A 26,284-nucleotide genomic window follows, 5' to 3' on the forward strand; every position below is an offset into this window, starting at 1 on the left:
ATCATCTGCTGAACTTGAGCATGGAAGATTTCACTTTCTTCTGAAAGACCAAATATTTTCTGGATTTTATTCATATAATAAAATCAAATTTAAAAATCAGGTTCAGAATTTGTTATTCCCACAGGAATGAAAATATATGCTTTATTTCTCCATGTTTCTCCATCTCTTCTATTTTCACCCTAAGCAACCATCTTCTCTTGCTTGAGTTAAGATCTCCTAAATGGTGTCCTTGCTTCCGTTCTTACACTTCTAAAATCTATTCCCCATGAAGCAGCAAGAATGATCCTTGAAAGACACATATCAAGGCATGACAATTTCTTACTTAAAATCCCCAATGACTTTTCACACATTCAGAGACGATTCTGAATCGCTCACTGTGTGGTTAAGTCCCCGAGCTTGTCCTCCCCCGTCTGACTGAAGGCCTTCCTGCCCTCCTCGAGGCTCACTGTATCTCACAGACATCGGCCTCCTTTTTAATCCATAACCACACCAGCTCCTCCTGGGGGTCTCTGCTCTCCTTGCCTGGAGCTTCCTGACCCAGATCTTTTCAAGTCTGGCTCTTTCCTGTCATTCAGATCTCAGCTCAAATATTAGATTCTCCTTGGACTTTAAAGCGACTCCCAATCCCCAACAACCATCACTCTCTCAGATATGACCTTGTCTTATTTCCTTTAACTTGCAATAATCTGACAACGTCTTGCTCATTTATTTCTATTCTTGTTCAGTGTTTTGTTTTGTTACCCTTTAGGAACTTGCACTGACTTGTATCTCCCGTAACTAGAAGAGTATCTGGCACACAGTGAGTGGACAATAAATATTTCTTGGATAATGAATTAATGATTAAAAAATAAAAACTGCATTTTGTACTATAGGCTCAGAGAAACCACTATGTGCGTGCAGAAGTTAAGCCAAAAATCTGTTATAAGTCAGGGAAGGTTTATTATTTCTTACTGTATTTTAAAAATTGATATTGATATTGTCTAACTTTATTATTATTTTTAATTTGGTTTACACAGTTATCTGGGCTTGTGGTGATCTCTGTGTTTAGCTATTAGAGGTTGATATTGGCAGAAAAACATATGGGATGACCGTAATAAAGAGGTAATGTTGGCAAATGTTGATTGGACCACTGCAAAGCTTGCAAGCTGACTACTAGTCAGGGAACCTAATACTTATGCAAACCTCTTGGCAAAGCTGATAATCATCCCATAATCAAAACCCCTTCTTGTTGCTAAACACATGCTAGGAGAAAATTCCAACAGATATTACTGGGCACTGAAAGCAATGTCTCCCTCCAAATTAGTATTCAAACTCTTCTCTCTAAACCTCTTTTGCCTGCAAAGAATATAAAGCATAGCTTGGGAAACAATGCACCTGCATGGAAATGCACAGACACGAAGTTCCAATTATGAGGGAATGGCAGCAAAACATGCACGCCTCTCATGAAACAAAGTGTCCAGTGGCCATATTAATAATCAATTAGATGGAGAGCCACCTGATGCTGCACATGGTGGAGCCTCCAGCTGCCAGCAGCTTTGTGCCCTGGCAGCATCAGCTTAAAAAAATCTGTTCTCTGTTTATCAAGACTAAACTCAGCAAAATAATCTATTCTTTTGCAAGTCACTCCATATTTTCCCCCTTGCTAATTAGAGATGCAAATATTGATAAATAAGATAATGGTTTTTAAGCACAACTGGGTCAATAAGTTGAACATTGTAGCCTGTTCCTCCAATTAAACTCTTATGAGAAATAGCTCAATTATAATTAGAGGAGCAATTATCCCCTTGTTAAAGGTAAAACAAATCACAGCTTTTGGGGAAAAATTCAGTTTTTTCCTTCTGCCATGCCAATAAATCTTGTATCCACTGATATTTTGATCCCAGTAGTCTCTAAAAGAGATAATCTGATGAAATAAAGCATCTCTGAGTATATTTCTGGCTCACCATGTGACAGCAACATTTTCTAGGCATAAACTAAAATGAGCAAAGAGGGATTCATTTCACAGAGTGCTGCTATTATGCCACGGGAGGAACCCAGCACTCAACACGGGCATATTAATTTTCTGGCTTCTTTAGGGAGATGGGGAGGTTTCTGCTGAAAGGCAGGCACATGCCTCCCCAGAAATGGAAGAAAAGCATTATATTTTTGGCTTTATCCTAGCAAAAGAGTTATTAAAAATACTGAGAAATACCATTTTAGAGTATTTCTGGAATTTATTTTTCTTTCTTTCACCTAGTCTACTTTCAATTTTAATACGCTTATTATTAACCTGCCCTACAGTCCTTGAACCAAAGTAACTCCCAAGTCCTTCTATTCCCTGTCCTAGTGGGTTAGAACTCTTCCAATTGATAGATTCCCTCACCCTACACTGAGTTCTCTCAATAGGGCTGCATCTTCAGAGGTGACAAACATCTTTTTTCTGGAAAATTCCATTTCCTGAGGTGCAGCCTCTGTGCCACATCCAACAGAGACTGTTTATTTCACTTAGTTAAATATGCTTAGAGAATCTACCAAGTAACCTGCAGTCTGCTGGTGTTAGAGATAAACATGAACAAAAACCCCTTTCTGTTCCTTATTTCATCACAATCTAGTCAGGCAGGCAGAAGAGTAAACAGAGACATTTCAACACAAGTGGTAGCTGGAGCTATGATTTTATATAGCTATATAGGGGCTGACGGTCGGCCAGCCATGCTGGTTTGCCCACACCAGGTGTCAAATACCGAAATAGTGCCGTATCCGTATCCGCAGCTAATACCCGAGCTGCCCTCCCCCCGCACCGTGTGCTGGCTGGCTCCATGGAATGCCCGGGCCACCCAGGGACTCAGCAGCCAAAGGGTTTACACCCGAAGCAGCACAAGGCCTTGGACTCTGCTCTATTCTAAGGAAGCCACGGTTGTTAAAGAGTTTTAAATAAATAGATATAAAGAAAGGGTTGGCAAGGAGACCAGAGGAGGGAACAGCCAAGCCCAGAGCTCTGAAACCCTTGTGCTTCGTCCCTGGGGTGCCCACAACATAGTTTTTCTTAACCAATGAGTATTGAGAGGAGTTCTTAGTCAAAACTGTTGCCACCTGGAGAGATGGAGTGTAAGGAATCCTTGGTTGGCCTCTTCCTCCCCTGAGACTTTCTTTGTCACTCTCTTTCCTTCAGCTCTGAAAAGGAGAGCTACCAACAGTGGCCTCAGCTCAAATTTCCTCTTTGGGAGATAATATGAGGGCCGGTTCAATGTCCTGGGACCATGATAACTAAATGGACAATAGCGACTTTAAAAGTCAGAGTAAGGAGAGCAGCACATTCTGAATGATTTCTGTAGATATTTACATTAACAAGTCTTTTGTAAAGTAGATATTTACATAAATAAGTGCGATTCCTTGTTTTAAAGCTCACAGTGTTATCTGCATTTGTAGCATCTATGGACTCTAACCAAAGCAATTGGCTAGAGAATACAGGAGGGCGTCTTGGGGATTCTTCACAGGACAGAAGCTTCATCTCTGCATACCCCACAGTGCCCAGCAGCGATGCAACGTGCTCACTGACTATTTTGAATTCAAGAGTTTGAATTCAGTCTTCTCTAAATCAATAAGTGATAATATAATAATAGTACTATTAATGGCTGATGTTTCTTGAGTGCTTTCTACATGTCCTAAGTGATTTGTATATATCATCTCATTTAAACTTCACAACTGTGTTCTGGATAGTTACAGTCATGCATTGCTTAACAACGGGGATATGTTCTGAGAAACGCGACGTTAGGTCATTGTGCGAACATCATAGAGTGTACTTACACAAACCTAGATGGGATAGCCTGCTACAAACCTAGGGTATATGGTCCTAATCTTTTGGGATCACTGTCGCATGTGTGGTCTCTTGTTGACCGAAACGTCATTATACAGTGCATGACTCTACTATTATTATCTCCATTTTGTAATGGAGGAAACTTAGGTACAGAGAATTGAAATACCTTGCCCAAAGTCAAAGAGTTAAACATGGTGACACTTGAGTTTAAACCTAGAGTTTTGTAAGGAAATTATTTTAACATTCTGTAGTGGAAACTAAAGCCAAAATAGGGGAGAAGATTAAATGTTATTTATTACCGCAGACATGCCTATGCCATTATTTGCACCAAAGGTAATGCCATTGTGACTTAAGATTAGTAGAGTTTTTAGAAACTTACTGACTTGTATGGGAAGAAAGAAAATTATTGCCTCCTAATATTCTGCAAAGAATGTACCTGACTCCTTCTACACTGGAGCTAGACATATAAAACAAAGATCAATTGAATCAATCAGCCATGTTTCACTGAGCATTTACTATCCAAGTTTTTCAGAATCATTTGCCTTGGATAGAAAAGAAGCACAAATCCTTGCCAGTGTGACTGGATATCTTAGGCACTGATTTTATTTATGTTAAAACACAAGAGATTTACCTGCTGGTGTCCCTTTAAGATCAATATTTCATTCTATGCTCTTTTTATGCTTTTAGATTCCTCAAACAAACAAATGAAATATTAAATAATTAATGCATTTCTCATTAAATTAAAATAATCTTATATTCCTTTAACTCATCACATTATATTTCATCCTTTTCTTTTTTAATTTATCTGCCTCTCTGGAGCAAATGACAGTTGTAATGTGTCATGTTAAGGTATTCATTAGCTTTCTGATCTTGGTGATTCTAAGGGTGTTGAAAAGAATCTACATAGGAGTTTATTAGCCTGCTCTGGAACATGTGTATTTGATCTCTCTCCTGACTTCAAAAAGAAAAAAATATGCATAAATATAGTTCTTTGAACGTCAAATGGGTATATGATTTTTGAGCTCGCCGAGTGTTAATTGGTCTCTTCCCAGTGATGATATAAATAAAATTCACAGCCAATTAGTTTGCAGTCATGAATCTTTACTCCTAAAGACTAAAACAATGAAGAAATTACTAGGATCTCCCCATTGCAAGTCTTTGCAGGGATCAGCTATCTTTAAGAAACATCAAGTAAAAATGAGGCTATAGATACCCAGGTTACTCAGGATACGTTTTGGTCCTTAAGGTAGTTTAATGGAGGAGGTTGGCATTAGGGTTTTAGAAATACAATTAAGGAGACTGACGCACTATTGTAATAAGTGAAATGAAATATTGAACAGAGAAGAGTTGCCTCCTTTCTAATCACAATAAATCATACTGTGTGTCAGTGTTGGAAGATAAGGTTTTGTGTGGTAGGATAAAACAGCTATAATCATGCAAAGTCTCTGATAAAATGCTAGAAAGTGCCATGGGATGCCAGTCACGAAACAAAAAATACCTCTCTTCTTTCAAAGTAAAAAAGGAAATTTCATTAAGAGTGCCACTTTGAGTCTTTGCATTAACACATGGAAATATGAACAGCTGTGACAGAAAAATAAAGTCATTGTGTAAGGGCCCTGCCTAAATTTCTAATTAACCTATTATTACTATTAATTTGGAAAGACCAACCAGATGTTTAATTTTGTTATCACAGGACCAGCTAACTGAGCTGGCTCCCACTTTTGCTTGAAGCTTCAAAAGACTGAAAAACTATGGAAATCTAATTGTAAGTGCATTGTTAACTATTAAACATTTTTTTGGATAACATTGTAAGTCTCAGTAATATTATTTTGCAATTTCACAAATAGAGAAAATTCAGGGCTTACTTTTACAAAAAAATCAGGCGACCCACATTCAGGCCCAAGTTGTAACAATTAAAAAAAATGCTTCTTTCCATATATGCAATAAAGAGTAAAAATTCCAAAGGACTCGATGCAGTTTGGAGGCTAACAAGGACCACCAACAAATTGGCAGCTGTGTTACTTGTTAAATTAGAGATTTTCTGGGTTCATAGGATACTGGATCAGCTAGATCAATAACGTTTGATGCATATTAGGATGTCTCCCAATAATTATAAAAGGGTAACATTTTTCAGAGTTTGGAACTATTTGTCAACAAATGGAAGACACAGTATTAGATGATTTTCCTCAACAGTATTCTCTAAGATGATGGTGAGTGTCTAAGGAGAGCATGGCCCTCTCTTGTGGTCTTGTAGGTCTATCCCCCACAGACATGCATTTTTAAAGGCACTGTATTGTTTGGTGCTAATGAAAAGTCATGGTATGTATCTGATTCATAATACTTCATTAGCAGCCAATAGGTTTGTTTTAGCAAAAACAGAAAATGAAAATGAAGAGCTTGATGGAAAGCTTATAGGAAGAAACTAATTGACACTTGTTATCCCTCAAACATGTTTTTATTCATGATGTGTGGATATGGCTTTTAGGCATGTCCATGATTACATCATGGAACAGGAAATACATATGTGGAATGCACCGGATCACAGACACACACAGACACATACACAGAGACCCTTCTTGCATTTTTTGCATATCATCAATAACAATAAGAAAACTGATGGTACATTATTAAGTCATACCATCTCTTTCTATGATAAGTGCCAGATAAAACAAAGCAGTGTTTCTAATTTCTTGAAAGAGAATGACAAAATTAAACCAAGCTGCCTGTGGCTTTGTCCAGTGGGGCATTCTAATTGACTCCCAAGTCATTAATCAGTTCCCAATCAATCTATTTTGCCAGCAGCAGGCAGTTAGGACTCCATTACCAACCATTCATCATGCCATGCCCTAATTCACTGTACCATTAGCCATGGATCAGGCCTCTGTTAGAATAACTAAGTGCCAGTTGCTAAATGCAAAGAATTTTTGTTACTCACCTCAGCCACGGGGATCCCTTCAGGTGGTCGACACTGGAGCAAGACTTCCTGTTCCAAGGATACTTCCTTTCCTAGAGGTTCCTGCTCAAATGTCTTCCGTAGATCTGAAAAGCACAGGTAATAAAATACATGACAAAACTAATTAATATTTAATTATTTAAAGAAAGTGCAATCAAAATTTTCAGTTTAGTATTTTGTGTGTCTTTGTATGTTTTTAAACATGTTGTTAGTACTGTACCATAATCTGGGTGATTATATTCTGTGTTGTGGAAATTATGAAATTCAGAGGCTATTAACTGTTCCTGTTTTAATCTTCATTGGAATGTTTTGGAAATCCTCATTTTAACAACTAATGATATTCATTCATTGCATTTCCTTAGTATTTCTTCATAATCAACTATGATGATCACATTTTTAATCAAAAGAATCCCATTGTCATGATTTTTATACACACATAGTCCCTTATGTACATAAATATTTTCCTCTTTCTTACAATAGATAGTATTAAAGTTGTAATAACTCTGAGATCTTTTGATCAATAACTCAAAAGCAAGTTTCTGTTTCAGAGTAGAAAACAGAATGCTGGAGTCCTGAAAGAATGAATATCACTTCTTGAGATGTCTCAAAAACAAGGCACGGAAAAGAGTAACTATTGGGACCAGTCCAGAAATCTCTCAATATGTAATTACGTGGCCATTCTTCAGTTAGAAGATTAAATAGTCATTTCTGCCCAAATATACCAAGTACCTAATTATGTATTTATATAGTTATAACTGCTATAGCAATATGCAGTAGACTTTTAAAAATTGTTATAGTTGGACACAAAAATGTTAGAAACCAGCTTGTCATTTTAAATACCAAAGTTAAAAAAATGAATGATTCAGCCAAAGAGCTTTGAAGGAGCATCAAAAAAATAAAAAACAAAACAAAGAAGGAAAAAAACACCAGGGGCCATCGTGGTGGCACAGTGGCTAAGTTTGTGTGCTCCGCTTCAGCGGCCCGGGCATGCACCAATGCACCGCTTGTCAAGCCATGCTGTGGCGGCATCCCATATAAAGTAGAGGAAGATGGGCATGGATGTTAGCCCAGGGCCAATCTTCCTCAGCAAAAAGAGGAGAATTGGCAACAGATGTTAGCTCAGGGCTAATCCTCCTTCCACATACAAAAAACCCCACAAAAAACCTCCAAAAATTTATTTCATACTTGTACTGTTCAGCTTTTTCCAAGAAAAAATTATTAGAATTTTATCCAGTTGATTCTAATAAAAAATTAATGCCTCTGTCCTTTCACCCCATGTCCTTGATAAAAACTTAAGAACCTAAAAAGCACGCTTTCAGCCTACTGAACTAATGAGTGGAAACCTGAAGACTCTGGAGGTATATCCCTAATGTCTTTCTGGGAGATATCATAAAGCACCACTTAGAAAAATGCACTGAGAGAAAAATACATTGTTACAAACTTGCCATTTTGTTCACTTTCTTGGCAAAAACAAAAACAAAAACAAACAAAAAAACTTCAAAAACTTAGAGGTTGTGAGAAAATTATGGATTTACGTAGGTCTGAGGTAAAACAAGAGACTCTCCAAATGGTGACACAATTTCTGTCAGTAAAGCACTTCTAATTTGATTATTAGGAAATTGAGTATATTGTAGAAATGAACATTTAAAATCTAGAGAGTTGGAGAGTGACGTCAGCATCATGGCGGAGTGAGCTTCCCCCGTTGAACTCTCCCCCACAAGACACAACAACAAGGACATTCATATTCCAACAGAAGCTATTCACACAACACCGGGGATTTCTGAGGCACCCAGGAAGCCGTATACCAGAGGACTGAGGTGCTGGAACTCCAGAGTAAGCGGAAGGAGCTAAGAGGTGCTCCCTTCCTTCCCCAAGGACTGTGACCCAGAGACTGAGACGGCATGGTTCTCACAGGAGGGGGAGGGGAGGCTCCGCGTGAAAAACGACACTTTCCAAGACTCTTCACAGCCCAAGGAATCCCCCTATGGAGGGAGTGGAACTGTTGCCAGGGTAGTTTCAACAAGCTAGCCCCTCAGGAGAACAGAGAGTGACGGTGAGGCAAGAAACCTCTGAGATCGGGGAGGCGAAAGTAAGCACCCCTCCCCCACCGGGCCTGCCTGACAGGTGCCTCAGCACAGCGGCACTTCAGCTGAGCCCCATCCCCAGAGGCAATGGCCCCCAGGCGCCCGGCCCGACCAGCAGTGGGGCGAGCCTGCACCCCCGCACCAGAGGCAGTGGCAGCTTAGTCCCCACCACGTGACAGCCCCAGCTGCTCCAGCTGGACTAAGTCACAGACCCAGCTTCCCCAGCTCCACCGTGCCACAGCCCCAGATCTTTTGGCTGGAACGTGCCCTGCACCCAGCTCCTTCAGCTTGACCGCCCCCCAGCCGCAGGCTCTAGCTGCCTCAGCTTGGCCTGTGTGCAGGCTCCAGCTGACTTGGCGCCAGCAACTTTGGCCCACCGCACTCCAGTTCCAGCTTCTTTGGACCAGTGGTGCTCCAGTTCCTCCTTCTTCCGCCCAGCACACTCCAGTTCCAGCTTCTTTGGCCCAGTGGCCCTCCAGCTCCTACTTCAGCCCAGCGCACTCCAGTTCCAGCTTCTTTGGCCCAGCGGTGCTCAAGCTCTCCCTTTGTTGGCCCAGCGCACGCCAGTTCCAGCTTCTTCAGCCCAGCGGTGCTCCAGCTCCTCCTCCTTCAGCTCAGTGCACTCCAGTTCCAGCTTCTTTGGCCCAGTGGCCCTCCAGCTCCTCCTTCAGCCCAGCGCACTCCAGTTCCAGCTTCTTTGGCCCAGCGGCGCTCAAGCTCTCCCTTTGTTGGCCCAGTGCACGCCAGTTCCAGCTTCTTCAGCCCAGCGGTGCTCCAGCTCCTCCTCCTTCAGCCCAGCGCACTCCAGTTGCAGCTTCTTTGGCCCAGCGGCGCTCAAGCTCTCCCTTTGTTGGCCCAGCGCACGCCAGTTCCAGCTTCTTCAGCCCAGCGGTGCTCCAGCTCCTCCTCCTTCAGCCCAGTGCACTCCAGTTCCAGCTTCTTTGGCCCAGTGGCCCTCCAGCTCCTCCTTCAGCCCAGCGCACTCCAGTTCCAGCTTCTTTGGCCCAGCAGCGCTCAAGCTCTCCTTTTGTTGGCCCAACGCACGCCAGTTCCAGCTTCTTTGGCCCAGTGGCACTTCAGCTGCAGCTGCTTCAACCCACCCGCACCCGAGCCCCAGCTGCTTCGGCCTAGCTGCGCTCCAGCTCCAGCTATTTCCACGCTTCCCCCCAAGCAGCCTCCCCTCAGTCACACCGCAGATCAGTCAGGGGCTGACAAAGAGTGCCCACGGACTGAGGCAGGCCAGAATACACAGCCCTTGGCCCCCCAGCAGCAGCAGCAAGAGGAAGCTGTGACCACGTATTTTCACTATGAGGAAAGGTAAGCCAACACCAGAAGGCACCATGCAAAAATATATTAAATCTCCAGACCAAAAGGAAAATGACAAGCACCCAGAAGTCAACCCAGAAAGCACAGAAATGTATAACCTTAATGACAGAGAATTCAAAATAGCCATCATAAAAAAGCTTAATGAAATACAAGAAAACACAGACAGACAATTCAGTGAAATCAGGAGTTTCTTCACAAAAGAAATTGAAACTATAAAAACAAAAAACAATCAGAAATCTTAGAGATGAAAAACACAATAGAGGAGATGAAGACAAATCTGGAAGCCTTAAGTACCGGAGCTGACAATATGGAGGAAAGAATTAGCAATATTGAGGACAGCAATGCAGAAGTTCTCCAGATGGAGGAGGAAAGAGAACTAAGACTAAAAAGAAACGAAGAAACTCTCCGAGAAATATCCAACTCAAGTAGGAAATCCAACATAAGGATTATAGGTATTCCACAGGGAGAAGAGATGGAAAAAGGAGCGTAGAACTTGTTCAATGAAATAATATCTGAGAATTTCCCAAACCTGGGGAAGGAGCTGGAAATACCAGTGAATGAAATAAATAGATCTCCTAAATATATCAATACGAAAAGACCCTCTCCAAGGCATATAGTAGTAAAGCTGGCAAAAGTCAATGACAAAGAAAAAATATCAAGGGCAGCTAGACAAAAAAAAAATAACATACAAAGGATTTCCTATCAGGCTCTCAGTCGATTTCTTGACAGAAACTTTACAGGCTAGGAGAGAGTGGAATTATATATTCAAAATTCTAAAGGACAAAAACTTTCAGCCAAGAATACTCTATCCAGCAAAAATATCCTTCAGATATGATGGAGAAATAATAACTATCCCAGATAAACAAAAGCTAAGGGAGTTCATTGCCACAAGACCCCCACTACAAGAAGTGCTCAAGAAGGCCCTCATCCCTGAGGAAAAAAAGGGAAAGAGGATTCAAAGTTTTGAATGAGGAGGAAAATAGGTCAACAAAACCAGAAATATTGCAATCCTCTATCAAAATAGATTAGCAAACACTTAATTATAAATCCAAAGATCAAAGGAAGCTAAGCACCAAGCATAAATATAACCTCATCATGTTAAACACAAACTAACAACACAAGAAGGAATAAGATGTGGCAATAATAACATAGAAGGGGAAGAGGAAAGGGATCGAATCGACTTAGTCTAAGGGAATAAGAGGCCATCAAAAAATGGACTATCACATCCACGAGATTTTTTTATACAAACCTCATGGTAACCACTAACTAAATAATCAGAACAGAATCACACATGATAAAGAAAGAGGAAACTAAGAGAACCCCCACACAGAACTAACAAACTGCATTGGTAGTCTGAAACACATGGGACGAGGAAACAAAAGAAATGCAAAAGAACTGGAAAAAGAGCAATAAAATAACAACAAGCCCCCATATATCAATAATTACCCTAAATGTAAATGGACTGAACTCTCCAATCAAAAGACACAGAGTGGTGGGATGGATTAAAAAACAAGACCCAACAATATGCTGCCTCCAGGAAACACATCTCAGCTCTAAAGACAAACACAGGCTCAGAGTGAAAGGATGGAAGACAATACTCCAAGCTAATGGCAAACAAAAGAAAGCAGGTGTTGCCATACTTATATCAGACAAAGTTGACTTCAAGATAAAGCAGGTAATGAGGGACAAAGGGGGGCATTACATAATGATAAAAAGGACACTCCACCAAGAAGAAATATCACTTTTAAATATATATGCACCCAATACAGGAGCACCAAGGTACATAAAGCAACTATTAACAAACCTAAAAGGAGATATTAACAACAACACAATAACAGTAGGAGATTTTAACACTCCATTCTCATCAATGGAAAGATCATCCAGACAGAAAATAAATAAGGAAATAATGGAGCTAAATGAAAAACGAGATGAGATGGACTTAACAGACATATACAGAGTACTCCATCCAAACACAGCAGATTACACATTCTTCTCAAGTGTGCATGGAACATTCTCAAGAATAGACCATATGTTGGGAAACAAGGCATGCTTATATAAATTTAGGAAGATTTAAATCATAACAAGCATCTTTTCAGACCATAATGCCATGAAGTTAGAAATCAACTACAAGGAAAAAACCAGGAAAGTGACAAAGCTGTGGAGATTCAACAACATGCTACTAAACCACCAATTGATCATTGATGAAATTAAAGGAGAAATCAAAGCATATCTGGAGACAAATGAAAATGAAAATACACCATACCAACTCATATGGGATGCAGCAAAAGTGGTCCTGAGAGGAAAACTCATAGCAATACAGGCCCACCTTAACAAACAAGAAAAAGCCCAAATAAGCAACCTCAAACTACGCATAACATACTTAGAAAAAGTGGAACAAACAAAGCCTAAAGTCAGCAGAAGGAGGGAAATAATAAAAATCAGAGCAGAAATAAATGAAATTGAAATTAAAAAAACAGTAGAAAGGATCAATGAAACAAAGAGCTGGTTCTTTGAGAAGATAAACACAATTGACAGACCCTTAGCCAGACTCACCAAGAAAAAAAGACAGAAGGCTCAAATAAATAAAATTAGAAATGTAGAAGGGAAAATTACAACAGATACCACAGAAATACAAAAGATTATAAGAGAATACTATGAAAAACTATATTCCAACAAATTGGACAATCTAGAAGAAATGGATAAATTCCTAGACTCATACAACCTCCCAAAGTGAATCAGGAAGAAACAGAGAACCTAAATAGACCAATCACAAGTAAAGAGATTGAAACAGTAATCAAAAACCTCCCAAAAAATAAAAGTGCAAGACCAGATGGCTTCTCTGGAGAATTTTACCAAACATTCAAAGAAGACTTAATACCTATCCTTCTCAAACTATTCCAAAAAATAGGGGAAGATGGAACACTTCTCAACACATTCTACGAGGCCAACATCACCCTGATACCAAAGCCAGGCAAAGACAATACTAAGAAGGAAAACTACAGACCAATATCCCTGATGAATATAGATACAAAAATCCTCAACAAAATATTGGCAAACCGAATACAGCAATACATTAAAAAGATCATACACCACAATCAAGTGGGATTTATACCAGAGACACAGGCATGGTTCAACATCCACAAATCAATCAATGTGATACACCACATTAACAAAATGAAGAATAAAAACTATATGATCATCTCAATAGATGCAGAGAAGGCTTTTGACAAGATCCAATATCTATTTATGATAAAAACTCTCAACAAAATGGGTATAGAAGGAAAGTACTTTAACATAATAAAGGCCATATATGACAAACCCACAGCCAACATCATACTCAATGGGGAAAAACTGAAAGCCATCCCTCTGAAAACAGGGACAAGACAAGTGTGCCCACTCTCACCACTGTTATTCAACACAGTACTGGAGGTTCTGGCCAGAGCAATTAGGCAAGAAAAAGGAATAAAAGGAATCCAAATAGGCAATGAAGAAGTGAAACTCGCGGTGTTTGCAGATGACATGATCTTATATATAGAAAACCCTAAAGAATCCATTGGAAAACTATTAGAAATAATTAACAACTAGAGCCCAGTGGCAGGGTACAAAATCAACTTACAGAAATCAGTTGCACGTCTATATACCAACAACGAACTAACAGAAAGAGAACTCAAGGAGACAATCCCATTTACAATTGCACCAAAAAGAATAAAATATCTTGGAGTAAATTTATCCAAGGAAGCAAAAGCCCTATACAATGAAAACTATAAGACATTATTGAGCGAAATCAATGATGACATAAAGAAATGGAAAAATATTCCATGCACTTGGATTGGAAGAACAAACATAGTTAAAATGTCCATACTACCTAAAGCAATCTATAGATTCAATGCAATCCAAATCAGAATCTCAAGGATATTCTTCACAGAAATAGAACAAAGAATACGAATATTCATATGGGGCAACAAAAGACCCCATATAGCCAGAGCAATCCTGAAAAAGAAGAACAAGGCTGGAGGCATCACAATCCCTGACTTCAAAACATACTTCAAAGTGATAGTAATTAAAACAGCATGGTACTGGTACAAAAACAGACACACAGATCAATGGAACAGAATTGAAAGTCCGGAAGTAAAACCTCATATCTATGGGCAGCTAATCTTTGGCAAAGGAGCTAAGGACATACAGTGGAGAAAGGAAATGGTGCTGGGAAAACTGGACAGCCACTTGCAAAGGAATGAAAGTAGACCACCTTCTTCCACCATACACAAAAATTAACTCAAAATGGATCAAAGACCTGAAGGTGAGACCTGAAATATAAAACCCCTGGAGGAAAATATAGGTAGTACACTACTCACAATCAGCCATAAAGGGATCTTCTTGAATTCCATGTCTACTCAGACAAGGGAAACAAAAGAAAAAATAAACAAGTGGGACTTCATCAGATTAAAGAGCTTCTACAAGGCAAATGAAACCAGGATCAAAATGAATAGGGAACCCACCAGCTGGGAAAAAATATTTGCAAACCGTATATCTGACAAGGGATTAATCTCCATAATACATAAAGAACTCACACAACTGAATAACAAAAAAACAAACAACCCAATCAAAAAATGGGCAGAGGAAATGAACAGACACTTCTCCAAAGAAGATATACAGATGGCCAATAGACACATGAAAAGATGTTCAACATCACTAGTCATCAGGGAAATGCAAATCAAAACCACACTAAGATATCACCTTACACCAGTTAGAATGGCTATAATCACCAAGACAAAAAGCAACAAATGCTGGAGAGGCTGTGGAGAAATGGGAACCTTAATCCACTGCTGGTGGGAATGCAAACTGGTGCAGCCTCTATGGAAAACAGTATGGAGATTCCTCAAAAAATTAAAAATAGAAATACCTTATGATCCAGCTATCCCACTACTGGGTATCTACCCAACGAACCTGAAATCAACAATCCAAAGAGGCTTATGCACCCCTATGTTCATCGCAGCATTATTCACTATAGCAAAGACATGGAAGCTACCCAAGTGTGCCTCCACTGAGGAATGGATAAAGAAGATGTTGTATATATATACCACGGAATACTACTCAGCCATAAAGAAAGACAAAATAGTTCCATTTGCAACAACATGGATGGACCTGCAGGGTATTATGTTAAGTGAAATAAGCCAGAAAGAGAAAGACAAACAGGGTATGATTTCACTCATATGTGGAAGATAAACCAACACACGCACAGATAGAACTGTTTGGTGGTTACCAGGGGCTAGGGGGGTGGGGGGTGAGCACAAGGGGTGGAGGGGTGCACTTATATGGTGACTGATAAAGAATAATGTACAACAAAAATGTCACAATAAAAACAAACAAACAAAAATCTAGAGAGTTATTAGAACTTGCAAGTTATCTAAACCACATCCTTATTTTACATATAAGGAACACGTTTATCAAATTACTCAAATCCTTACAGCAAAATAATTGATGCTATGTTAGAAGCTGCTCACCCTTGATTTGATACATATTTTGCCATCTCACACATCCCTTTAACATCTCTTTTGGTTACTCTGTGTCCTTGCAACAGAAACATTAAAAATTTTTCTATTCTTTTTCTTCTGATGTTGTAGTTTCTCTTTGTTTTTGATCTGCGTCAAGATAAAAATTTTGGCAAAACACTAAATACTAATAAAAAATAAGAGCAGCAATTAATAACTTTTTTAGGATAAAATGTTCTTGACAAGTTATATCTCATTTGTGAAAATGATTCTGAAAAACTCCTATCTGATGTGGGGTAGGGAGGAGACATAATGACAGGAAGGAGTTCTCAAGTCAAGTAACATACTGACTCACTCTCTGTTATTTATTAATCAGCATATCACAAAATGAAGGCTGAGAATAAGAAAGAGTGAGGCATATACATAACCAAATAGTCAGAATAAATTCCTTTAATATTTATTATCTCCTTATGGTAGACACTTTATTAGGCACTTAGGATGAAGATGTGTAAGATACAGAATCAAGACTAGAAAAGTAAGCGAAGATCTATTTATGAAAGCCTTTCTGCCATGCTAAGGAATGGCAAACCCTCAAAGGCTTCTAAGCAAGGGAGAGAGATGAGATATCATATTGTCCTCAGTGTGACAGATGGATTGAGGTGGTGGTTAAGAGACAGAAGGTAGTTAGGGATCCATTTGAATAGACCAGTAAGGATGATGGAGTCCTGAGCTTAGCTGGTGACAGTGGAGAGGCAGAGGAAAAAGCAGATTCTAGAAATAAGTAGATGATACATTTAGGATGATCTAGGTATTTGGAGACTACTAGAAGGCAGAGATAATGCTATATTCTTAGCTACTGCAATTGTTAAGTTGGCACCATCTTTAAATGAAATAGTACTGAATTGGGCAGGAAAGTGGGAAGAAAGATAACAAGTTTATTTTGGTACATGTTCAGTTTGGTGTGTCTGTAGGATATTCAAAGGGAAAAGTCCAGTAGGTCCAGATCATCATTTCTCAATCTCAGCACTACTGACATTTGGGACTGGATAATTCTCTGTTGTGGGATTATCCTGTGAATAACAGATGCTTAACAGCATCCCTGGACTCTACCCATTAGATGCCAGTAGCACCCCTCCCAGCCATGACAAAATAAATGCCTCTAGACAAAGCCAAATGTCCCCTAGGGGAAAAAATCACCCTAAATTGAGAACCACTGGTCTAGAGCTTGGTAAAGAAGTCCTGGTAGAAGATTTGTGCCTCGTCTAGGAGACAGTTGAAGCACTGGAAATATACAACATCACCAGGGGAAAGACTGCAGCATGGAACAAAGAGGACAGCAACATTCAAGAGGAAAAGCTGCCAGCAAAAACGACATGGAGAGAACACAGAGGCAGGAGAAAAACTAAAGACAAGTGTCAGAGGAGCCAAGAGGAGAACAAAGTTTTCAGAAGTTCGGAGGCCAACAGGACAAATTCAGCGAAGGCCCCAAAGGGAAGAAAAAGTCATTGGTTTGGGAAATTTAGGAGTGAAGGGGGAGTAGAAGCCAACCTGTGTTGAGAGGTGTACAGGAATTGGGAAAATAGCTAAACTCTTGTGCAAAACTTTATGGTGACAGAAGTCAGGAGCACTATTAAGGGGTGACGGGTTTGAATGCAGCATGCTATAATTCTTCTTAGATCTGGTGTCGTTTTGGGCACAGTTTTCAAATTACTGCCATATGAAGGCACATCTTATGAGGATCTTTGTTTCCTAATTGAGTATCGTGACTGCACATCAGAGGCATGGACTTTAAGAGACAGGTTTAACTGAACCATCATTGAATACCATACAATTATTTTGTTTTAATGGTTTGGCTTTAAACTCTATATAAATTTTATCTAATTTACAAAATGATCTCACATTTAACCCCCCAGGAGGCAATACTTTTTTCTGAAAATTCCCTTTAATTCCTTCCATAAAACTTCTTTTCTAGCTTTCAGGTTGTGTAATGAGCATAGACTATATTGGGGCTGTCTAACACAGCAGCTGCTCATTTCAGTATGCCTCCACATTACTCTGCAAGCGGAGGGTGGGTAACATTTTAAGCATATCCTTTATCATTTGGAGAGATGTGATAGAAGGCAGGCTGGATGCCTTGCAGGCAGAGAGAACACAAGGGTGACAAATGAATAAGCATGAAAAACAGATACTTGTCAGCTAGGAATTAGATGTGAAACAGAATGGTTCAGAAAAATATGGGCATTCCCGTCAGGAAAAAGATGAATTTCTGCCCTTGGAAGACCTTTAGGATTCTACATTTCTGTTTTCTTTCCATTAGTTCTAAGGAGGCTACTGAAATAGGTATAAAGTCCTTTCATTATAACCCAGATTACTTTTGCAAAGTCAACTTGGCCTACCTCTGATATAGCTATTGATTCCACCAATTAAAAGAAAAATCAGCTTTGTCATATGCATGCATTCAGAGAGATGTTTACTTAAGACCATGAATATTGGCTTACTAAATCCATACAGTGAAATCCAATTAGCAGACGTAGAATCAGACTGGAAACTATATGGATTTCGATTTACCATTTGCACAGTAATCAAAGAAAGCCCTTCAGAACATACACGTGTGAGAGCACACGATGTCTCATTTTTATTGCAGAATTTTCATACTTTCAATGAATTCTTTTTGCACAATAATAATACTGTGGTTACAAATTATTTATGATGTGGAATCCACTAATTCATGGCAGTCTACAAACATGAACTGTGCTTTATGACAATGTGGTAAACAGAAAAGAAGGCTAACTGGGAGTTTGAAGACTTTGTGGCCTTCACCTTCCTCATTTAGAAAATGAAAGAAAATGACAGGATGTTTTTGAAGGTCTCTTTTGCTATACACAAGGGCCAATGACTAAATAGACTAACACTTGAAATACATATTTTAGGGGAAAAAAGCTTATACTTTGTCGAATAAGATACTTCTTGGTTGTGACGGATCTTTAAGGAGATATCAATTATGAGAAATGATAAATGAAATTAGTTTCTACTAACCTAGGAGTTAATGCATCTTTAAAGAGAACAGCTTATAATTTTCCCCCCAGGACAATTTTCATGGAACTTTTGGACACCTGGATATACAGGTATGGGTAGGAGTTAGAAAATGGGGAGAAGGGTGGGCTCCAAAGATTAGTTTTAAAAATATCAGAAAATTCTTCATACAAATCCAAGAGAGCAATATAAGATACATTACAAGGGAAGATGAGAATTAAATGCATGATTGTAAATGATGATTGTAAATACATTGAGAATTACTTTGACAAAACTAATTTTCTCTCTCCATGGAGAGATGGGGAGAGAAATGCCCACCCAAAATAGCAAGCAAGAAAGCCCATCATGTCAATGTGCACATTCGTGAAAGGGGCCCCAAATCATGTCTCTTTCCCAGTGACATCCCTGAGCAACTGTGCCTGACACCATCTGAAAAGGGTGAGTGTGGCCTACAACAGGCAAGTCGAGTGGACAGGCCACAGCTTTGAGGATAAGGGGTCACACTGCCATCCAAGCACCTGTGAGCCCTGCTGATTGGGAAGGAAACTAGGAGAAAATAGCAAAAGATTTCCTTATGAGCAGGCAGATGATAGTTGCTGACACTATCATCTTTGAAAAAGAAAATAAACATGTTCTTACTCCAAGCTTTTAAAAAATTATTTACATTTATTAAAAACTTTTATCCCTCAGCAATGCTACTTAATTATGCAGAAAGATTTATTAGAATAAGATGTTTTTTCAAAGACAAAATCTTGGCGATGTGATAGACTGACACCATGAAGTCAAGAATTCTCTGATGGGTATACTTCAATCGACTATTCTGGTGGAAATTAAAGTCCTTAAATTCCACAGGATAATAACATATAAATGAAATATTATAGTATTAATGTTGGCTGTTTTTTGTTTTTAGACCTGATAGGGTTTCATGAATCTTAAAAGAGACATTGAATCTGAAAAGGTTTTGGAAGATATAAAGCACAAAACACGTGTAATAAATCATTACAACTATTTCTGTTATTCCTCAGAGAGTTCTGGAAAGAAAGATGATTACTCATATGAGTAAATTTTGACATGTCATTCTCATATACTTTGGGCATATGGTCTATAAACTACAGCATCTAATATTCCTTATTATTTGTATGGAATTTAAGGTTTATTGCTGTGTTTTTCAAACTGTGTCATGACCCCTTACAGGGATATGAAATCAAGGTAGTGGATTAAAAACCAGCACTAATAATTATGAATTTGAATAACAGAGAATATCAAAATGTATCATACATAGTATTACGTATATATGTGTGTATACATACACACACATATCTATGTGTATTTTTACATAGGAGGAGATGAGTATATGCTTAGTGGATCATGATATAAACACATTTTTTATTGTAGGTCACTGAGACAAAGATCTGAAAGCAACTGGGAAGCAAGATAACACTGTGGTTAAGAATAGAGTCTTCGGCAGGGACAAACTTGGGTTCAGGTCCTTTCTCTCCCACTTGACTAGCTGTGTGACCTTGAGCACATTTCTTAATCTCTCTTTGCCTTAGTTTCTTCAGCTGAAAAGTGGGTATGAAAATAGTAACTATTTCACAGGGTTATATAGGAAGAAATACCTATAAAATTCTAGCTTCATGCCTGGTATAAATATGTACCCAGAAGATAGTAATCCCCCACCCCGTCTTTTCCCTACCATATTAGTGAATTTTATTATGCTATACAAACATTAAGCATTATCATTATTAGTCAAAATTAACATAACCAAGTAGGACAAAACAATTACAAGTGTGAGAGGACTAATGATTGAAGGTTACGTGTCACAAAGAGAAATCCAGGGACTACCATTTATATGCTTGGTTAAAAATGCAGATTTCACACCTGGGCCCTGGGAATTTATAGATTTAACTGGTCCTACAGGTGTGTTTTATGCACAGTACTTAAATCTGAGACCCAGTGATTGATTGATTGATTATTTAAGGAACACCCACAATAGGGAGGCACTGTGCTAGGCCCTGCAGGCACTGGGAGGGAGGGCTTGGGAGGCTGTGGGAACCAAGCCAACCTGCTTCTGCACTGTGGCTCTTACCAGCTGGTTTGTAATGAGTCCCTGTTGGTGCTTCCACGGCATCAGGAGAGCCCACTTCTGTCCAGGCTGATGGTTGCCATTGTCTAGCACAGGAATTGAAATTTCATGTGTCTAGGGGCCATGCAGGTAACATAAATGGGAGAAAGCTAGGCACGAGAATTTTTTTCTTGAAACATGGCAACTACATGGGCTGTCTTTTATTTTCTAATTTTTAATAGAGACAGAGGTACAAAACCAATCCACTTAACTTTTCACTTTTGTTACTCGGCTGTAGCTCATGTTGCCACATAGGAATGCAGGCTCTGTGGGCCGCACACCCATATTTGATTGCTAACAGAAGCTAATAATGTGGATTATTATGAGAATTTTTAAAAAATTGTGTATGTTGTCAACTGCTTAAAACTTTATCAAAATATCTGTATGGGCCAACATTTTGAAGGCCAAATCAAAAAGCTGGTGGGTCACCTTGGGCCTGTGGACTGCCACTTTGAGACACTGGTCTAGCAAATTCAGTGGTGAGAGTGTCAAAGTTATCTTAATATTTCTTTCTGTTTTTTTTTTTTTTTTTTTTGTGAGGAAGATCAGCCCTGAGCTAACATCCATGCTAATCCTCCTCTTTTTGCTGAGGAAGACCGGTTCTGAGCTAACATCTATTGCCAATCCTCCTCTTTTTTGTTTTTCCCCCAAAGCTCCAATAGATAGTTGTATGTCATAGTTGCACATCCTTCTAGTTGCTGTATGTGGGACACGGCCTCAGCATGGCCAGACAAGCGGTGCGTCAGTGCACGCCCGGGATCCGAACCCGGGCCGCCAGCAGCAGCGGAGCGCGCACACTTAACCGCTAAGCCACGGGGCCGGCCCTATCTTAATATTTCTTATGGCCTCTCTCCCACCTCAGAGACAATCCCCTAAACTTCTCCCCACAGCTCCTCCCTCTTCTGACCTTCAGACACTGAACCAAGAAAGCTGACCAAGAGATCTTGGTGGACAAAGCTGTTTCTATTAGTAGGATTGCATACATAACATTTTCTGAATTAGTATTTTATAATTATTAGTTTATGTTCCCTTGTCTACTTTCAGAAAGAATGTTAAGCAGTAAATGTTAGGACTTCAGAAGTTTAAGCAACATTTTAAATAAATGGAAATTATTAGCACCTGGATCAGGAGAATCAAAGTTTCTTGATGGCTGAAAAGACACTTTGTCATCATTTCTGTAACTCCTGATGACTACAGAGGATAAAAATGTCCTCACATTCTTTTCTGGACCAATGTCTTCATTGCTACAGTTGCTATGTACAAAAACCTGAAGCTCTTTCATGTACAGAAGGAAACTGTCAAGAGTGGTTATGATCTGTGCTCAACTCTTGTTCTTTGGAGTAGGACTGTCAAATAGTCGGTGCCACTGCCTTCCTTCCAGCGCATGTGTCCATAACTAATCAACTATGATCACAATATTCTTTTCTGTGGAGTCTGGATTTAGCCTTATGATCCTCCCCAGCACAGGAGCCTGGGCGGCCACAACTAAACAGGAGCTGGCATTCAAGATGTACTGCATCTGCATCCCCCGCCTAGAGTTCACTGATAGAACTTCCTAGATGGGGTATGTCTGCACAGTTATGGCCATTTTTCTATCAGATATTATATCACTGCTAAGTTTCACTTCAAAAAAAGTAATCCTAGCCAATTGAATGCTAAAGTCATAAATTAAAAAAATTCCTTAAGGTCAAATATATCTTGGTGTTCGGTGCTTAGTACATAGTAGATCCTTAATGACTGCCGCATTGAGTTCAATTTCCCAAACAATCTGGCCATTCCCTTTACTGAAGGTCTGGGAACAATTTCTCTCATGGTCGATAACTACAAAAGCCCTTAAAAATTGTGCAGTCCAGCCCCCGTACTTTACAGATAATACAACTAGGACTTGGGAGGTTAACTCACTTGTTCAGCTACCACATGACGTGGCTCTGTTGAAGGAGGAGTATTGCATTGTGGTTGTATTTGTTTTCTACAGAAATTACCACAAACTTAATGGCTTTGGACGACAGAAATTTATTTTCTCTTAGTCTGGAGGCCAGCAATCTGAAGTCAACTTCACTGGGCCATAATCAAGGGGTTGGCATGGCTGCACTCACTACAGAGATTCTCAGGGAGGATCCGTAGCTCGCTTCTTCCAGTCTGGTGGCTGCCAGCATTCCTTGGCTTGTGGCTGCATCCCTCCAACCCCTGCCTCTGTAGTCACACTGCCTCCTCTTCCATGTGTATCCAGTCCCCTTCTTCTGTCTTTCTCTTACAAAAGTACGTGTGATGGCATTTAGGCCCACCTGGATAATTCAGAATAATCTCCTCATCTCAAGATTCTTAATGTAAGCACATCTGCAAAGATCCTTTTTCCATATAAGGTAAGATTTACAGGTTCCAGGGACGAGGACCACGATCCAGTTCACCACAGGCTTACAAGCACAGAGCCTGGATCTACCTGCCTAACTTTAATGCTGGTTCTGTACTTAAGGAAGTTTATGTGCTTTGTTTCTTCACCCCTAAAATGAGGATAATTACAGTATTTATCTCATAGGGTTATTGTGAAGATTAAATAAGGTAATACACATAAAAACACTTGGGACAGTGCTATTACATAAAAGTCTTCTATAATCCATCCAGCCCCAATCAGGGTAGCTGTCAAACTCCCAGAGTTCACGGCTGTACTGATATTTAATTAAATAAATTAATTACTGTATTTATTTATTTATTTCTACCAATAGGCCACACTCCAAGTATGAGAACGAAGCTTCTTGCCTCCCAAGTTGAGCTGGTCTTGACGCAACAGCTATAGACCTGGGGAAATTCTGTTCTTAGAAGAGGTTCATGCTGTGGTTACCTGCTGTTGGCCATCTTCTGTCCTTCCTGCCACAGGCCTGACCTTGCATTAAGCAAATACACCTGCTTTACTATGATTCACACTTTCATACTTTCAAATTACCTGTCAACTAACTATTTTCCATACTCAATGAACAGACATGCTAAACACAATTTTAACTTTTTAAAATTTTGTTTTAATGTGCTTTCAAAGTGTTCCTCTAGCAAATAAAATAATTCCATGGTCACATATAGTAATAATACTTAGGTTCTTAAAGGGGAAAAAATGTACCTTACTCCCAATAATGATAAAAGGGGCTAATTATGTTGTCATATAAAATATAACTCTTGCTTAAATCACCAAATCTAGCTGTTAATGAGAAACAACTGCTGTGAACCGACCAGCACAGCCGATTTTGGGAAAACTAGATTAGTCTTCTGAGCTTTGGGCAGTTCTTAAAAGGGAAAATCTCCTGACAATGCCATAGAATCTTAGAAAGTTTGCCATGGTTTTCTTTTCCAGGAAAAGAGTGTTTTATTCTTGCTGGAATTTTTAAAAAATCATGAAAAAAATATTTATATTCAGCAACTCATTGTGGTTTTTAAATGTAAGGGACAAAGTATATAAAAAATGTTGGGTGGAGTTTTCTTTTTTTACTTGCTTCTTCTTAAATATTGTAAAAGACAAAACAAAACAAACAAAAACCAACCAACCAACCAGCAAAAATAAACCACATGAAGTTTCCTCAATGGCTAGATTGAAAAGTCAAGAATTGTCACATTTCTGCAAATATGTACGAGTTGGACCGCAAAGAGAAAAGTTTGTTTAAAACTCGGATTTACCGTTTCCTAAACAAGTGACTTGTGCAAGTTACCTAATGTTTCCATGCTTCTGTTTTGTTATTTGCAAAAGAAGGATAATCATAGAACCTACCTCGTAGGATTATTGGGGGCACCGCAACAGTGAACATGTACAAGGGGCTTACAACAGAGTTGGGTGCACACCAGAAACATTGGCTACTGGGACACAGAGTTTTTTCAAGACAAAATAATGAAGATGAAAGATTTTGATTTTATTCCTGTTATAACAGATTATATATTTCGTAACCTCTTTTTTACTTTTTAAATAACTAATGTTTTAGACCACTCTTAGGAATTTACCTCGAACACTTTCATAACATCATATAAGTCATATCCAGGGACAGAGGTTAGAATGACCTTTAAGCAACGTCTTCAGTTTTGCCAGGGCATGGCTGTCCCTTACTGCACTGAGGTCATTTAAGCAGAGAAATCCCGAGGGAACAAAGTCTTTGCAGAAGGGAAGTACAATTTCAGTCATTCTTCTTTACTGCTTGGCTTTGGGGCATTTACAGAACAAACATATTTATATTCAGATAGTTTTGCTAAAGGGTTTTTTAAAAAATAAATATTTTAGAGCTAGAACTCCAAATGACATCCATTACAGAGAAGAGGAAGGGAAAAAAAACCCATATAAGCCGCTCTTATATTCACACTGCATCTTTAGTTTCAGAAAAAAATGATTACATGTCATCACAATATTTTTTAAGGTATGTCTTAAGGATAAATAATAAGAAACATGCCAACTATATGGATGAGGAACCTGACATATCAGAAAGTTAAGGCTCTTTTCTCAGAGTACAAAAACATTGCAATGACTGCAGACAAACTTTTTTTGCAAATAAGCATTTTAGCCATAAACTTCCCTTTTCATATGGCATAAAACATTACTTTAATGATACATTTTAGTCCAGTGGGTTACTAGCCCTGCCTATAACACATAGATGATTTCCCCCAAAATAGAACTTATGAATCAGTGTTCTATCAGTTGGATGTCTACCTCTCAGAATAAATACGGGCTATAAATGTCTATAGATTTGTGGGAGTTCCACGAATCTTGGGAACTTCTGTCCAAATACAAAAGCAAATATGTTTGGAAAAATAGGAACTGATGCAATCAGGTATGTGTTATAATTTTTACTCTTGACAGAGGAACCACATGATAAACTATTTAACAGTTGAGATATATATATCAAACAAGGAGAAATTAATAATTATTATTATTAAATAATAATAAGACTTTTGTCTTATTATCTAAAAAAGTCTAAATTGTGCAATTAATCTCATCTATTTCAAAATTTGGCCTCTATAACTTATAATGGGCTTATTGGTGCTTAACTTATTGCACAAGGGATCAAACCACAGCTCAGAAATGCACGTTCATAAATAGGCCATTTATTCTGGTGTGCCGGCAAGCCTGCCAAGCCAGATACTGCCATGGTATAACCTAAATCTTTCAGAACACCTGGTCAAAGAAATGTATTATTTGGCTAAATCATATAATTAATTTGTTTTATGCCAAGTGGAGTAGACAGCTAGGATATGGAAAAGTAACACATAAGGCCACGAGTAACGACTCCTGTATATATAAACCAACACAATAATCCACAAGATTACATATATATTTAATTGGAGATACTACTATCCCTATTATGGAAATATTAATTCATTCATTCTTTTAAGGTCCTTATCGAGTTCCTACACTGTGCCAGGATCATTGTAGGCATTTGGAATTCATCAGTGAACAAGCCAAACAAAAACCTTGCCCATTTGGATCTTACTTCCTAAGGGGGTAGGGACATA

At 39.0% G+C, this 26,284-nt stretch overlaps 1 protein-coding gene and 1 long non-coding RNA gene across 2 annotated transcripts in view; one reads left to right on the plus strand and one right to left on the minus strand.

The window, feature by feature from the left end:
- Positions 1-26,284, minus strand: part of UNC5C (unc-5 netrin receptor C) — a 362,397-nt gene that overhangs the window by 96,215 nt on the left and 239,898 nt on the right. Inside the window, exon 4 of the mRNA XM_058547532.1 lies at positions 6,729-6,832. Coding sequence (XP_058403515.1) covers positions 6,729-6,832 — 104 coding nt within the window. The remainder of the gene's footprint in view (positions 1-6,728; positions 6,833-26,284) is intronic.
- On the plus strand, positions 5,478-24,678 carry LOC131409802 (uncharacterized). Its single transcript, XR_009221019.1, has 3 exons — positions 5,478-5,558; positions 6,752-6,845; positions 23,530-24,678. It is a non-coding gene; the product is annotated as an uncharacterized LOC131409802 (long non-coding RNA).

This window comes from Diceros bicornis, chromosome 8, assembly GCF_020826845.1.
Source record: "Diceros bicornis minor isolate mBicDic1 chromosome 8, mDicBic1.mat.cur, whole genome shotgun sequence".
In the NCBI taxonomy this organism is placed as follows: Eukaryota; Metazoa; Chordata; class Mammalia; order Perissodactyla; family Rhinocerotidae; genus Diceros; species Diceros bicornis.